The sequence below is a fragment of the Drosophila biarmipes genome, chromosome 2R, assembly GCF_025231255.1.
Source record: "Drosophila biarmipes strain raj3 chromosome 2R, RU_DBia_V1.1, whole genome shotgun sequence".
Lineage (NCBI taxonomy): Eukaryota > Metazoa > Arthropoda > Insecta > Diptera > Drosophilidae > Drosophila > Drosophila biarmipes.
The window spans coordinates 4777682-4793019 of NC_066615.1; the positions used below are offsets into that span (position 1 = coordinate 4777682).

The 15338-nt window shown below is 47.6% G+C and overlaps 1 protein-coding gene across 3 annotated transcripts in view; it reads left to right on the forward strand.

Moving 5' to 3' along the window:
- The window catches only part of LOC108029579 (alpha-protein kinase 1), a 70009-nt gene that overhangs the window by 49581 nt on the left and 5090 nt on the right, over positions 1–15338 (forward strand). For all 3 annotated transcript variants that reach the window (XM_017101941.3, XM_017101942.3, XM_050888017.1), the window contains 3 exons: positions 11160–11601; positions 12336–12893; positions 14009–15287. In XM_017101941.3, the coding sequence (XP_016957430.1) occupies positions 11160–11601; positions 12336–12893; positions 14009–15287 (2279 nt within the window). The remainder of the gene's footprint in view (positions 1–11159; positions 11602–12335; positions 12894–14008; positions 15288–15338) is intronic.

Below are 15338 nucleotides of genomic sequence, written 5' to 3' on the forward strand. Positions count from 1 at the left end.
TTTTTGCAGCATACTTTTAGGACGTGTTTTAATGGATTCCAACACAGAAGTTCTTTTTCTTTGGGACTTCCAATCCCTTCAGATGCATTAGTCTTGGGACTAATTGCACATTGAGCTAGGCAATTATCATACTGACAGTTCGGCTAGTGTCACGATACCAAGACCCATCGGGCATAGGCTCCCCACCAGATTTCTACCCGCCACCTGCCCCGGCTTACACACGCAGACATTTTTAATTAAACGTAAATTTTGCTCTATTGATTAGTTGCCAACAACTCGGCAACTTTGGGTGTTGGTGGGGCAAGCATGTGCAACCTTTGTTATTGCCAACGCATTAGTATTAGCGCAACGGATGACGTGACCGGCAGAAAGGGGCGGCCGGGGCGGGGGCTGGAAGGAGCCAACTTGACACGCAAACTACTGCGGAGGGGCGGGGAGGTGGGCGGCTGTCATTGTTCAACTGGCAGGCCACAGAAAAGGGGCGGGGACGCGAGTTTTCGGTTGCCAGTTTGGCGTCTTTTTAACACAATGACAGTTAATTAGATTGTGTTCGGGATAAGGATAGCGCGAAGGATATGCAGGTGTAATTGTTTGCAAACTTTGGCTTCCCGTTGGGTATATTTCGCACAATATGTATCAGGTGTAAGGGCTAAAAACAGTGGTTAGCACTATAAGATTCAACGATTCGAAGATCGATGAAGCTCTCGAAAAAGTATAGTCATTGGGGTGTTTGTATATGAAACATACAAGTCTCTAGAAGTACGGAAAATATCCGTCGCATTTCCAGAATATTGTGCATACTTTAAGACACCTGTATATGCGGTTTTCAAACCCTAACGATTTTTTGCTTAAGTAATTTATTAAACCTCCCAGTTGGTAAGAGGCGTTTTGAGCTACCTATTTGTTTTTCCTTACATTCGCTATAACTCTTAAATGCAGGGGTGTGAAAAAGTTGGGGACAGAGTGGACCACAAAATCGATAGAGCCATTATTAAAATATTGATTTAGCTGCCCGGGCAGCCTGTTTTGACCGCAAGAAGTTCTTCCCGGGCCTGCATATTCGAAGAGGTTATAAGTTGCAATCACAGAGGAAACTTTCCATTGTATCTTACGCACTTTGTGTATACGGCTTTTGGCCAACCGAGCTCCATCGCTCTATCCCGCTCTAAGTGCTTCTTGATGTCCTGACCAGACTAACTAATGACCAACGCCTAGGCTAAAATATTGATCAATAAATTGCAGCAGCAGAAATAACTTAAGACCCAAATGTGTGTGGACAAATAGTTGATGCAGTTAGCAGGGGGCGTGGGCGGGGGGCGGCTGGGAGGTCCTCGGGTGATGCGTGGCTCCGTCAACGCAGACAAACTCCTGCCATCCCTGAAGTACACACACAACAAGCCAGCACAAACTGGCAGAGGAAACGAGCCCGGCCAACCGAAAATATTTCGAATTCATGACAAATGCATAAGATTTCAGCAAATCGGGGGGGAGGCCTTGTTACACGTAACCCCAAACAGTTAAGTGCAATAAATACGGACCACTACGAAGGCAGGCAGCACACAGGCACAATCACAATCAAATAAATTACACAGCATTTAATAATTCATGCAAAGAACGGCCACAAACACAGGCCGGAGCAATGGCCGCCCACTCCCCACTTTCCCAACAACCTGCCAGTGTGTGTGTTTTAAGACTTGATAATTTCAAAAATCAACAGGATATATGTGTATTCATAACTTCAAAATGCATTTTGACCACACACCCAAACGTCGAGCTCGGCTGCGGATGGGGGTGTATCGGGCAGTACTGCTTGGATTTCGTCTTTGTCTCCCTTATCGGGTGTCTCGCTCTGCATTTTCCTTCTGCACATATCGCTCACATGCCATTGCACTCAATTAAAATCCCTTTGTCGGGACCGGCTCTGCCCTCTCCCTCTGCCGCACTCTTTTGATAGTCGGCCCGTCCCACTCGCACGCACGGGTTAAATTTTCGTAGCCATTTTTGTTATTTTGTAGTTTTAGTTTAAATATTTGATGGCCTGCATATTGATTGGTGCTCAGTGCAACGTGGCGCATGAGTAATAAGTTTTGCCTGGCTATGTACAAGGCGGCTGGGGAAATATTTACCTAGATAACGGTTTGATTGGACTGCTAAAGCGTCCTCAAGGTGTTTCGGCATTTTCCGAAATTAGCAGCTCCAAAAGCCCGGCTGCAGCACTAATCAAGAAACGCAAAAGGCACGGCCTGATTATATTTGTGGTCCAGACAGCCCCAAATGTGAGGGGAAGTTGGGCGAGGAACGGAGGGCCGGGAGGCGGAAGAGCCGCCATTGTTGAGCTTAAGGTTGCGCCTAGGCGCAGGCAGCAATTGCCACTGCACACCAGCAACATGCAACATGCAACACTGCAAGCGGCAACCTGCCACCTGCAACCTGCAACACGGCCCTAATGTATGCTACAAATCTCGCCAAAGCAACGCATTTTGTAGCCATTTAAGCTACTTGCATAAATGTAGATGCCCCCCGAAAGAAAACACACTCGTTGGCGTGGAGAAAGCCCGGACCCAGAACTCGGAGCCCAGATCCCCTGGAGAAGGAGAAGGCCCGGTAGACTCATGTGTCTGCCCCAGTGTCTGTGCAGGGTGGCGTTGCGGGTGTGTGGGTGCGTGTGAGTGTGGCATTGACCAAGAGGGTGGGCGGTGCGGTGGGGTCGCCCAAGCAGAGCCATGGCTGCAGCCTGGACGACGTCGTCGTCAAATGAATCTCATTTGCATTTAAATTAGGAATGAAGCCCGATTTGTTGTTGCCTTGGCGGCCGAGAGTGGGAGCGAAAGCACTGCAAGTTCTAGAACTGCACGGGGAAAATACCTTTCGAAAGGCTTTGAGTTTCTTTGAGATAAAATAAATCATAAAAAGTAAATATGTAAGTATGTATGTATGTAGGAATGATCAATATTTTCCAATATTTCTTGCGATATCAAATGGCAAATATATTAACCAAGTCCGAATTGTATACGAATTTGTTTCGGTGTATCGTTAGGGCTGCTGGCAAGCAAAGGGTATGGCGGAGCACAATTTTTAATGAAGACAGCGCAGCTACTTAGGCACCCAGGCATGCATACATGTCGCCCATCCCGGGGAGAGCCTCCCCTAATGGCCGCACCGATTTCGAACTCACTTTTCGGACAAGTTGCCCGATTGCATGCCAAACTAATGGCCAACAGCTTGGACAAATAGCAAGCACCCGCACCCACCCACACAACTCCCCCTGGTTATGGCAAATATGTTAATAACCTTTCTTCCGATGGGGCTTAGGCGGGAGCTCTGCACAAAATTTTAATTAGAAATGTTTTATGAGTTGTACGTTAGCCGCTCCGCCCACACTTGAAATGCTAAGGGGCTAAAGGGGTTAGGGGACTCGTAGAGATGGGCCAGTTGAACTTGCTATTTTCCAGTTGAATGGGGTTCATTTTTTGGATGTTACTTGGTCCCCATTAAAAACTGTGATCAAACTGGAAATTTATCTAAAAGGATTCAATCCACATGCCCAACCAATGCTCTGTCCGAGTGTCACAGTTCAGAATAGTAGTCAAGCTCAACTGCTATACTTTAGATACGGGCAAACATTCTCATATCGCATTGTACCTTCGCTTAAACTCACCCATTCGCAGTGCCATCGATAACATTCCTTTCAGTTGTCGCAGCTCGGGCAGTTCATTCATGTCCAACTTATGCATACACGAGCAACTTGGCTTTAATTAACGCTAATGCGGCCATTACAACAATCTAAGATGGAAGCCAAGGCAGCCCCAGGTAGCGGCCCTCTCTTTCTCGCCGTGTGCGCCCGTCTCTTTCTTTCTGGGCGCTGCTGCCAAATGCAATGAGTGCAGCTATTCATTTATGTCAGCGGTAATGACATTTTACATTCCGCATTGGACTAGCGATGGGGATTGGAACAGGGCGTGTGTGTTGTCCGTGACAACAACAGAAATGCTGGTAGGCTCTCCTTGGGGGTGGGCATCGGAGGGGTGGTGTGGAGCTGGGCAGGGAGTCCCCCTTTGGGCTCGGCTGCCATAGACAAGTGTCAGTGGTAATTGAAAATACGAATATTAATTCCAAAGAGTTCCAGTAGCAAAGCCAACGAAAGTGTGGCATGTTCAAGTAGCCACGGACATGGCGAAAATATCCAGCGCAAAGTAATTAACTTTTGCAGAGCTGCACCATTTCAAGAAAATTGGATGGAACCCTGAAGGGCTCGCTTTGAAGCTCAAATTTCAGTAGCTTGGAACTTACGCAATATTTTCATCGGATGGAAAAAAGTCGATTTATATTGAAAATAGGAACAATAAACTGCATAAGGCTATCCAAATTGCCTCTTCCTTGTGTGCCCAGTCTCACTGAGTCACCAGGCAATCAAAGTTCCTGAGGCGAGATAGTGAGCCTCAAGCGTATTCTTTATTAATATGGTATAGTAAGGTAACTGCAAGGTAGCTGTCAATTCCAAGGAGTTGTTACTTGCTCGCCTCACAATGAAGTTTCTTGTCGGTGGATACACACAAAGGTGCTTCCGGTGAGTAGCCGAAACGGCACCACCCCACCATCCAGCCCCAAAAGCACCTTCCCACCCACCGAGATCGCAGGGACAATAAAACGGGTGTGTTGGTCTACGGCTAAAACAAAAAATGTGTTGTTCCCGCAGCCTGGGAAATGAAAAGTGGGGGAGGGCCGGGAGTGAGGGTGGCGACAAAAGCTCCGAGATGAGCGGAGGGCGCACCAATCAGCGAGGCCCGCAAAAATGTTACTTTTTCGTTTTCTTGATGGAAACGCAGCAGCGAATGAGAAATGTAGAGGAAAAGCGTTAGCACTCGCTCGCACACATGTGGGCGCCCCGAAAAAAGTGGCCCAAAACGGCAAACTTTTGTGTGTTTTCTCGACGGTTGCCTAAAATAAGAATAACAGAGGCGCAGCCAATAAGAATGAGACAGCGCCAGACAAACAGCAAACAGTACAACAACCAACGAGATGCGATGGAGCATGCGAAAATGGTAGCAGGAATCGCTGGAAAAAGGAGCAAAGGGCCTAAAAAGTCAACAAACGATTGTATGCGAAAAAATGGTCAAAAACAGCGCAGAACGGCAACAGGCGGAGGACAATGGAGCCAGGATGGCTAGGGTGCGTAAAATGGTCAAAACCGAGGCTCAAACGTGGCGGCCAAAGGGATCATTTGCCTTGGAAACGTGACAATGCAACATCCTGAGCTGGATTCGAAAGGGAATGAAGTATTTTCCCCAGTACGACAGAAACAACATAAAAAGGAGACACTTTATATAAGACATATTACCAGTTATTTTTTGAAGGTTTTCGGATCAAGCTTCTTTATTTTCAAATCCTCGGCCCGTAATTGCCAATTGCTATTACTTTTGTAGTTCCCCCTGTGGCTCTATCTACTGAGGATTACGTTTCTATCTTCCGCTTCTAATTTTCTCCTTATAGGAATCCTATTTTCCATCAGAGGTGACAAGTAATTGTTTTGCAGCTTGGCCCGTCAATTGACGGCCAGGCTAAGCCTTAACTCTTAGCCCCTGCTGCCCCTCCAGCGGCAATTCCAATTAAAAATTTTGATGCAAATGAGCAGCGGAGAGGCGAGCGAATCAACTCCCCGGGGTTACATTGCGGCAATAAATGCCGCGACAGACACCCAGTCCACCCGCACCACCCCCTCGCTGACCAGCCAAAGTCGATGGCCAAGAAGGGGGTGGTGGCACAACTTTTACTTTTATTTTTGGGCGAGAAGAAATGGCCAAAAAAAGAAGTGTGCCGCCAAAAGTGAAAAGCAAGCAAAAGTGCGAAGCTTTTCCTCGAGGGGGTGGGGGTGGGTGGATATTTTGCGGGGTGGTGGGCTGTGGGGGTGGGGCGTTGCCGGGCTGTAGTCTGAGGGGCTCAGGATTTATGCTCGGTCCACTCAAGGCCCGAGGAGCGGGGGAATAATACGCGCACCCGTACAATTGCATTTATTTGACCAGAGCGGTGACCAGTGACCGCTGCACCGCCTCGCCCCGGCGTCCAGGGCTCGGAGCCCCCAAAGAATAACTGCGGCTGACCAGCGACCAAGCAGTCAGAAAGTTGTAGCAGGCGACTGGGCCGTAAAAATTACCCAGCAAAAGGGGGAGAGAGGAGAAAGCAAAATTAAAGGCACACAAAAAATGGAAAAAATGGAGTAAACGGAAAAACGTAAAAAAATTGGGACAGGCTCGCACACAAGCACACAAAGTCCTGGGAGAGTGGGCCACGATTGGGTGGTTGGCAGTCGTGGACACTGCTTGGCCTTCATTGTTGCCGGGCAGGGCCACCCCCACCCACGGCTGCCCACTTTCTCCCAAGTGGGGTTGATTGAGTGGCGCGCCCATTGATGTTGCTCCTGCTGCTGCTGCTGATGGACCAGGACCACCAGGACAGGCAGGACCCACCCCGATCCCTCCGCCGACTTTTCCACATTTTGTTTTGCTCCATTTTCCATTTCGCCTCCCCCGTCGTTCATCATTTTTTACACATTTTTGTTTTGGTTTTTGTGCTTCGCTGTTGTTTTGTTTCGTTTTTGTTTTCCTTCCCTCATTCGCCATGCGACTGTCAGCTGCGCTCTGTCCATATATGGAAGGTCCACCTCCACGTCCTCCGATTATATACACAGCCGATACATGCCCACGTGCCGGTACATACACTTTAAAACACATAGAGAAACAGTCGAATTCTCGGCGAAATTGCACTGTCTGCAGCGTGCAGCTCTTGTTTGTGGCCGATGGGTGGTGGCTTGGGTGCAGGCTGGGCTCCCACCTGCAGTTGCAACTTGCACCTTTATACCTTTACCGACACCGTGTGGGCTCCGGCGCAATTGCGCAAGAAATAGCCTCGTCGCATAAAAAATGCATGGCCTCTTCTATTTTTGTTTAGGGAGCTGATGGAGCGATTGATGGCCCGAATGGGGCTGAGTTTCGACAGAGCCACAAAAGAACCATCGCTACTGAAACACACACGATTGCCATTATTCCAGTTGACAGCTTTTAATAAAACAATATTATTAATACGTTTTTTTGGTAATAAGATTATCATCCCTGTTCAGCTTCAAAAAGTTTAGGTCCGTATTCTTGTTGTCAATATGAAAAAGATAATTAACTAAATATTAAGATATGAGCAAATCTAATTCTAAACTTTGTGTTTAGAAGCACACTCTTGGGTACAAAATGAGCGAATTAAAAACCACTGTGCTTTCGGTAGCACAGTTGCACGATTATAGTTGATGCCTGAATATTTCCTCACAGGTTCAAAATGCACATACCGCACAGGGTACATCAAAAATATCTGACACTTGTCGGTTATAGTATACAATCAATTCTCTAGAAAACAACTGCCGATACAAAAACTCTTCATCAGGCAACCACAGCTTCGAAGCTGTTTTAGCAAACAATTGGACTTGCTTTCGAGTCACAAATGGGGAAATTATCAATTCAGGCACATAAAGCAACATAAATATTAATTGAAAAATATTTTCGCATCTCGGCAAAAGGAAGGCTTGAATGAAAACTACACACCCACACGGTCAGTGATGAAATTATGTGCATTTGCATTAAACAAAGCATTAAGTATGCAAAAGTGCAAGGACCCAGCCCACCACCGCCCACTCATAAATGTTTCCAGGGGCTGCGATGCGAAGAGCAGAAGGGGTGGGGTAGGGGCTGCCGAAGCATATTGCTGGCCACAGCAGGCGCTGTTTGCTGGATGGGCCCGGGGTGACCAAAAATAGAACAAGTCAAATATTTTCGACAATTTATGAGCCAGCCTCCCTTTTGGGGTGCTGATGGTGGTGGGGCTGGTCAGCTTGTAACGTGTATGTCCGCCACTTCCACGTCCACTTCCCCACTCCCGCTCCACGGAAAAAATGCCATTTGCAATTAAAGCAAACAAGCAACGCAACCGTTCGGCGACGTCGACTTGCTCCTCGTTTTCGCTTTCTTTTTGCCGGCTACTTTTTGGCAATTGCATTTTTTTACTGTCCACCACCCAGCCGACCAGCCACCCCACCTTGGGCAAATGGCCGAGCACCCACCACCCCCCGGTTGGTCACATGTGTGAATTATAATTTCGCGTCGCGCTCAAAAGCATGCTACATAAAAACACAGACATCGAGAGAGACAGGACGAGTGCTGGAGACAGAGAGGGCAATAGGCGCGGGGCACTCGAAGAGGGAGAGAGGTGCAGGAGCATAATAAGAAGAAAAGCAAGGCTGCCACCGCGTTTTCCATTTCGCGCCGGGCTTTTGCTTATCACATTCGAGGCTGTCAAGTGCCGCCGCCCCACCCTTTCCCCAGCCTCCAGAGCCACTGAAACAGCCTCCCCCACTTTCATCCCCTGCGAGCATCTCTTGCTCTTTGCAATAATTCAATTCATTTTCTATTTTTTGACTTATTTTCATTTGACGGTGGCGGCGCACCAAAAACAGCAAAAAACACGGCCGGGGGAAATCGTTGATGCCCAGCCGATTGTTGGGTGGCTTTAAGTGGGCTTCACTGTCCGGATCTGAGTAGATACGATTGTACCGGGCGTCCGGGGAAGGAGTTGTATGCTTTTTACCTACGCTGTAGGAAAAGGAAGTGCCAACCTCTTTCCCTTGGTCTATGTGAATGCTGAAATGACAAATACCTACTGATTACTGTATTACTGTACTGTGTTTATCTGGGATTTACTTAAGCATTCAGCAAAGGAAAAGCTAATTTAAAGCTATGGGCGCCACACAACTCACTATTGCTTTGAAAACACTTTTATACCTAATTGAGGTGTTTAAAAGTATGCAGTAAAAAAGGGTTTGTCCACTTCTGAGTAAATGCATTTTACTTGTTGCATACTTTTTTTGTGGCTTAAGACATTTAAATTCAAGGTCTTGGTCCCTTAAATTCTATTAAATTTTAAGGCCAAGGAGCCACTATCGATATAGTTATGTATGTGGAGGAGCTGTTTCCTAATTTGAAAATAAGAATTGCTTAGGCCCGATCAATAGTTTAACTTTCGAATGGGAAATCTCGAGCATATCGACTCTATTATTGTAGAACCCAGCGAGTGGGAGAATCCACTCCTCTTACCTTTCCGATGCTAAATCAGTTTTAATTTCCGCTCATTTGCGAGGCTACAAAAATAGAACTGCTGGGGACAAAAGGCGGGCGACAGCGTCAGCGGCTCATTATGGTGGCCACTTTTTGTTCTTCAACTTTTAGCGGCAACGGGGCTGCCGTAGGGATGCCCTGCCCACACAGACACAGTCACACCGAAGTCCTTTCAATTGAGCGTGAGTAAATATGTTGAAAAGTTAATTCATTGCACATCAGTGGACTCCCAACTACTCGTGCGAGTGTGAGTGTGGGCCATAGTGGCTGTCAGCGGCCGTCTGTTTGCCGCCTGTTTGCATAAAGGACATGCACTCACACACACAGAGGATAGCAAAAAACACGGGACACTCGCAGGACATTAACGTTGCCAGAGCTCCGGGTTTCTTTTCCTTTTTCATACACTCTCGTTCTCGGCGTGTCATAAATTTAGTTCGATTTGCTGTTCAATGACATTAACTTGGTTCGTCCTGGCAGGACCTTCCTCCTTTTTCCGCCACTGTTTAAGTAGTTGCTGTTGTGCTGCTGACGGCGCCAATAAATGTCAATTTTTAATGAATTTGCAGCACGTTGCAGTGAAATTTATCGAGTGCTTTAATTAATGTCTACTCTTTCGTGTGAGTTTGTAGGATGAATGATAGAATTATGGTGAATCGCGTGGGACACGGTAGTTCTTACCCATTTGGGTGATAAAACCCTAATGGTCCGGCCCGCAGAAACTCGATTTAATTGCCGCACTTGCAACACCCACCAAACATTTCTATTTATTTGCATAAATATTTTTTTCAACACTTTACCTTCGTTTCTGTCACGTTTATTGCTTTTCTTTTGGTCCCTCCTTTTTCCCGATTTTACCATTTTTCTTCCTTTTTTTGGGTCGGTATTTTGCACTACAATTATGTTAATTTCCTATGCAAATAAAATTTAATTGAAGCTCCGCCACGTCGCAAAGAAGGGTCTTGCTTCGTTTGTCCTGGCATTAATGCTCCGCCCCCAGAAGCCCCCCTCAAGCGCATTTGGCGTCGCCAGCATTAATTGCCAATAATTATATTGGTTTACCTATCCACCCATTTTCCATGGATTCCTCCTCCACGCCGGGTCTTTGCCTCGGCTTTAAATGCAAAGTCCTTTGTAATTTAAAGAGGTAATTTAAGCGACTAATCAAACAAGTATTGATACTTGCCCAATACCCCTTTGGCTTCCCTGAATCGCAGCAATTGCAACCAATTAAATTTGCATAAATTGGCCAGCTCATCCGCAATGGCAGATCAAAATGCCAAACAATAAATGTGCGCTGACAATTACAACAAAAATTAAATTAACTTATTAACACGCCCACTGCATGTGTAGCCTCGATGACACAAATGAAATGTAATACGAGTCCGAAAATGCCATCGCTTAAATATATAATCCAATCAGCAAACAATGAACGGGGATTCAGGACTCGTCATTAGCTCCTGGCTATGGACTTCCGCGGGACAATCGAAACGGCATTAAATGCATAAATATAATTGAATTTAGCCAGGGTAGCGCTGTGATTCGCACACATTAAAGCTATCTAAAATGATAACCCAAAGGGAATTAAATAACTTACAAATATTCTTTACAATCATGCCTTGGAAAAAAAAAACAAAATGCACGATAAATATATATTTCACATGCTATGATCATTTTAGAGATCTTACTTTCACCATCCCTAAGCACACATCGAAATAATTTTTTGAAAAATAATGCCATTTAGGGTCTGCGCATCAGCTCCAAAATGTATTACTCATACGCACTGTTGCCTTCAACCAAATTTTAAGCTTCATATTGGTGGTATCAATTTGTTTATCATTTTAGTTAAAGTTTTTAACTTTTGTAAGTCAGGTCATAAAGTTAGGAGAGTTGGATACATATTTCAGGCATATAAATTTATTGTACAGTTGCTCAGCTGAATGGAAAAATAGTTCATAAGAAAACCCCATCATGCAAGCCAAATTACTAATTACACTTTTCTGATTCTTTCAGGACTTCGACAAGGAGATCAGCTGCCACAAGATCCACTCGCCCAGCAGCAGCAGCCACGCCCACTCCCTGCACCACCACCACCACCATCCCCACCACAGCAGCAGCAACAACAATGAGGATGAAATGGAGATCACGGACGGTCACGCCCTCCTCTCGCCACCACCCCGCTCGCACTCGCACTCCCACTCCCCGTTCGACAGCAAGGATCACGTGAAGGAGCTGGAGTTCTACAAGAACCTGGCGGCGAAGGCCGCCTCCCTGGCCAACCAGCACTCCTCGCCGCCCCTGCCCCTCCCACTGCCCATGCAGATCGACGGCGAGGAGGACGAGAACGAGGGGGAGGGCGAGGCGGAGGTGGAGGAGCAGGCGGCAGAGGTCCTGCGGCTGCGAAGGGAGGAGCAGGCTCAAGCCAAGGCGTTTGCGGCCCATCTGAACGGAACTAGTGAGTACATATCGAAAGCCAAACAGCAGCACAAGCAAGCAATACACTGAAAAATCTTAATGTTTGGGATGGAAACTGGCCGTTAAGCAAATAAAATATTGAGGACAGAAATCAGTTACAATTTTTATATGTATATTTGTGTTATTGTAAGTTTAAAACAGGATGATAGGTCTAAGATTGAATTCCATATTAAGCTACGTTTAACATTTTAAGCACAGCGGTTTGAAGTTATGAAGTTGAAGAAAAATGTATATCCCAGATTTAAAAATAGTTAAAAATTGTATCATCCAGCATAGTTTTATTTTGTTTAAATTTGTAAATGGTAAAAAAAAGCTTGGGCTAAATTAAATTAAAGATATTAGCGATATATTATTAAAAATCAAATCATTTTTAAAATTTCGAAGTCGAAATGTTTTGCCCTCCTGCTGCTCGACAATTTACGACCATCCTATTTGGCTGCATTTACATTTAACGCTCTAATTCCCTCAGACTAATTTTGTATAATTTATCTAAGACTTCCCTGCGCAGCGAGTTTCCATCCTTGAATTCCGCACCGACACAGTCATTTATCCCCGAAAACCCAGCCCGGGCCAAAGTAAACTGGCAATTAGTGCTGGCAGGCAATCCAAGCCCAAAACCCGATCCCCGCCCCCTTCTCGCCACTAATTCGCAAAGAGTTTGGCAACAAAAACTAATGACAACATTTTGTGTGACTCTTGTTCAAAATCCCACAGTGCAAGACATGATAAATTTGCAAAAATTACAAAATTTGGCCACGCTACAGCAGCAGCAGCATCCGCATCCGCATCATGGGCATCAGCATCATCACCAGCACCAGCACCACCATCCCGCCACGGCCGCTGCACTGGCAAGTCTTCAGGGATTAGCTGCCTCGGTGTTCAATTCGCCGTTGAATCTCAGCGTGGGCGGTGAGCCCGCAGCCACCGGCTCAGCCGTGGCGCCCGCCTCGCCCACCCACAATGGCGGCGGCAAGAACAAGACGGCCAAGGGCGGCAGTTCCGGCAACAACTCCGGCGGATCGGCTACCAACTCCGGCTCCGGCTCCAGCTCCGCCCAGCAGCAGCAGCCAGATAATCCCAGCAGCAGCAGCTCGCCACACCACCCCCTCAGCGCCTCGTCGCTGGCCAATGTACTTGCGGCGGCCACCGCCTCGCCCCCGCCCACTTTACAGGCGCCGCCGGCGAGCGCCCAGATGCCCCAGCTGATTCTCGCCTCGGGGCAGCTGGTGCAGGGCGTCCAGGGAGCCCAGCTGCTCATACCCACGGCCCAAGGTGAGTGTGCTCCGAGGGTCTAGTTCCGTGGGTAGTTGTCCTTTGTCCGTCTGCAGTGTCCTGGTATCAATAACATAGTTGACTTGGTTTGACTTTCTCGTGGCTGCCGGAGTGCCGGGCACGGGGCATGGGGCACGAAAGCTCGTAAAGCGATTAGGGAAACTTTCAATTTCCACTTCACGTGGTTGGAAAAAGGATTCGCGTTAATCTCCCAAAAACGACTAATAAAATGTTTACCCCTTGAAGGTAGAACAAAAGTAGGGTATTACAGATTTCGGTTTTTTGTTAGCTTGCATTTAAGATTTTAACTTGAATAATTATCTATTTATTTAAATTACATTAAAACGTTTTAATTAAGAAAGTATATAATTAAAAAAAGGAAGAATGCTATAATGGAGTGCCTCGACGATACCCGTTACTCAGCTTAAAAGAGCAAAAGAGAAATGGAAATTTATAAACAGCACATTTTTATTGTACAGCGCCACCTACCCGTCATTTCAATATATGGCAATGTGGGCGGCAGACAGATGGGCGTTAGAGTGGGCGTGGCGAACATTTTTTAGGTCAATGGGAAAGAAAGTTAACCTCGGCAAACCGAAGATTGTATACCCTTGCAGGTATAGAAAATAATCATTGTTAGCAAAACCACGTTAAATGTTTAAGGATTGTGGCTAGCTTTAGTGATTATAAAAAAAAAAACTTTTTAGTAATAATTTTCTTACGTCTCTGACCGTATCTTTGACTGCTTTATGTTAGAGCCTTCCGATTTATATTAAATATATATATATTTCCAATAGTATAAGATAATATGTCAAATAACACCGAAGCTATAATTTATTTCATTTCATTTACCTACCCATTTTTCTAATTTTGTAAAATTAAATTCGATATTCATGTTAAACAACACCAAATATATATTTTTAAAAACTAATAAAATAATTTTAAATAATATATATACTTCCTGCAAAGGAAAGAAGGCCTTCGGAAAAGTTACAGTCCGTTAGCTTTAAAGCTGAAAGACTAGTTTCCGTCGAATGAGATTGTGCCTTAACATTTTTTTGACGACCTGTGCAGTTAGCTTAAATGTACTCTAAAGGTTTTATTTGCTTATCTAGGTATTGCAGTTCAGACCATCCTCACGATTCCGGTGAGTCCGCAAATCCCCACCACGGAGCAGTTTCTGCCCAACGCCTTCGGCGCCTTTGCCAGCTACCAGCAACAGCAACAACAGCAGCAGCAGCATCGCGAGCAGCAGCGGGATCTGCTACCGCCCTCACTGGCCGCCCTGCAACATGCCAGCGCCCTGCCCCAACTGGCACAGACACCTACGAATTTACTCAAGCCCAACCTGTTCTCGACGGGCGTGCAGCAGTTGCTAACTGCGTTGCATCCGGAGCTTTTTGCTGCGGCTGCAGCAACTCACCAACAGCAGCAGCAACAACAGCAGCAGCAGGTGCAGCAACATCAACATCAACGGGAAAGGGAACGGGAGAGAGAGCGGGATCAGCACCTGGGAATTGGCCACCTGCCGCACCCACACGTGGCAGCCGATCTGCGGCGCTCAGCGGAGCGATCTCCGCCGACGGGTTCGCCCACGGGTGGAAGTCCTGGACTGCCCGCCAAGGGACCACAGCCACCGCCCCCGCATGGAGCCGCCTTCCTGCTGCAGCAGCAGCTGCACATCAAGCCCGAGACGCAGACGCACCTGCACCATCACCTGCAGCCGCAATCCGCCTCGGTCGTATCCTCCACGCTGCCGCAGATCAGCCTGAGGCATCCGGACGAGCTGACAGCCCCGCAGCTGGAGCTCAAGCCGCTGGAGCTGAGTGCCAGCAGCTCGCCGCCGGCACCGCCACCGCGCCATCACTTCGGGCACAGCCTGCGGGGATCCTCGACGGTGTCGCCCAAGCACAGTCCGCAGGGCAGGATGGGCGGAAGTGGAGGACCCTCGGCCACTGGCATGAATCTTAGCCAGCACCACGAGCGGCATGACCGTCTCGAACGGCACGATCGGCTGGATCGACTGGAGCGCCAGGAGCGGCACGAGAGACGCTCGCATACGCCCACGGCGACAGCCACCAGGGCCAGCGTTTCGTCCAGCTCGGGCGGAGTTCACCACGGCAGCAGCCTGCCCTCCGGACGACTCTCGCCTCCCTGCTCCGCTCCCTCGAGCTCGGCGGCCAACAGCATCAGCGACAGAGGCTACACTTCCCCGCTGTTTCGCACCCACTCTCCTCAGGGCCACGGCCTCTCGCTGGGCGGCTCGCCGCGGCTGGAGCGGGACTACCTGGGCAACGGACCCAGTTCCGGAGCTGCCACCTCGACCAGCAGCTGTGGAGCTCCCACGGCGGCGGGATCCAGTGCGACGGCCAACGTACTTAGCAGCATCAACAGGTGGGTTAAGCTTGACTTCCAGTTTCTGGCCAGTTCCTCATCCTATCCCCG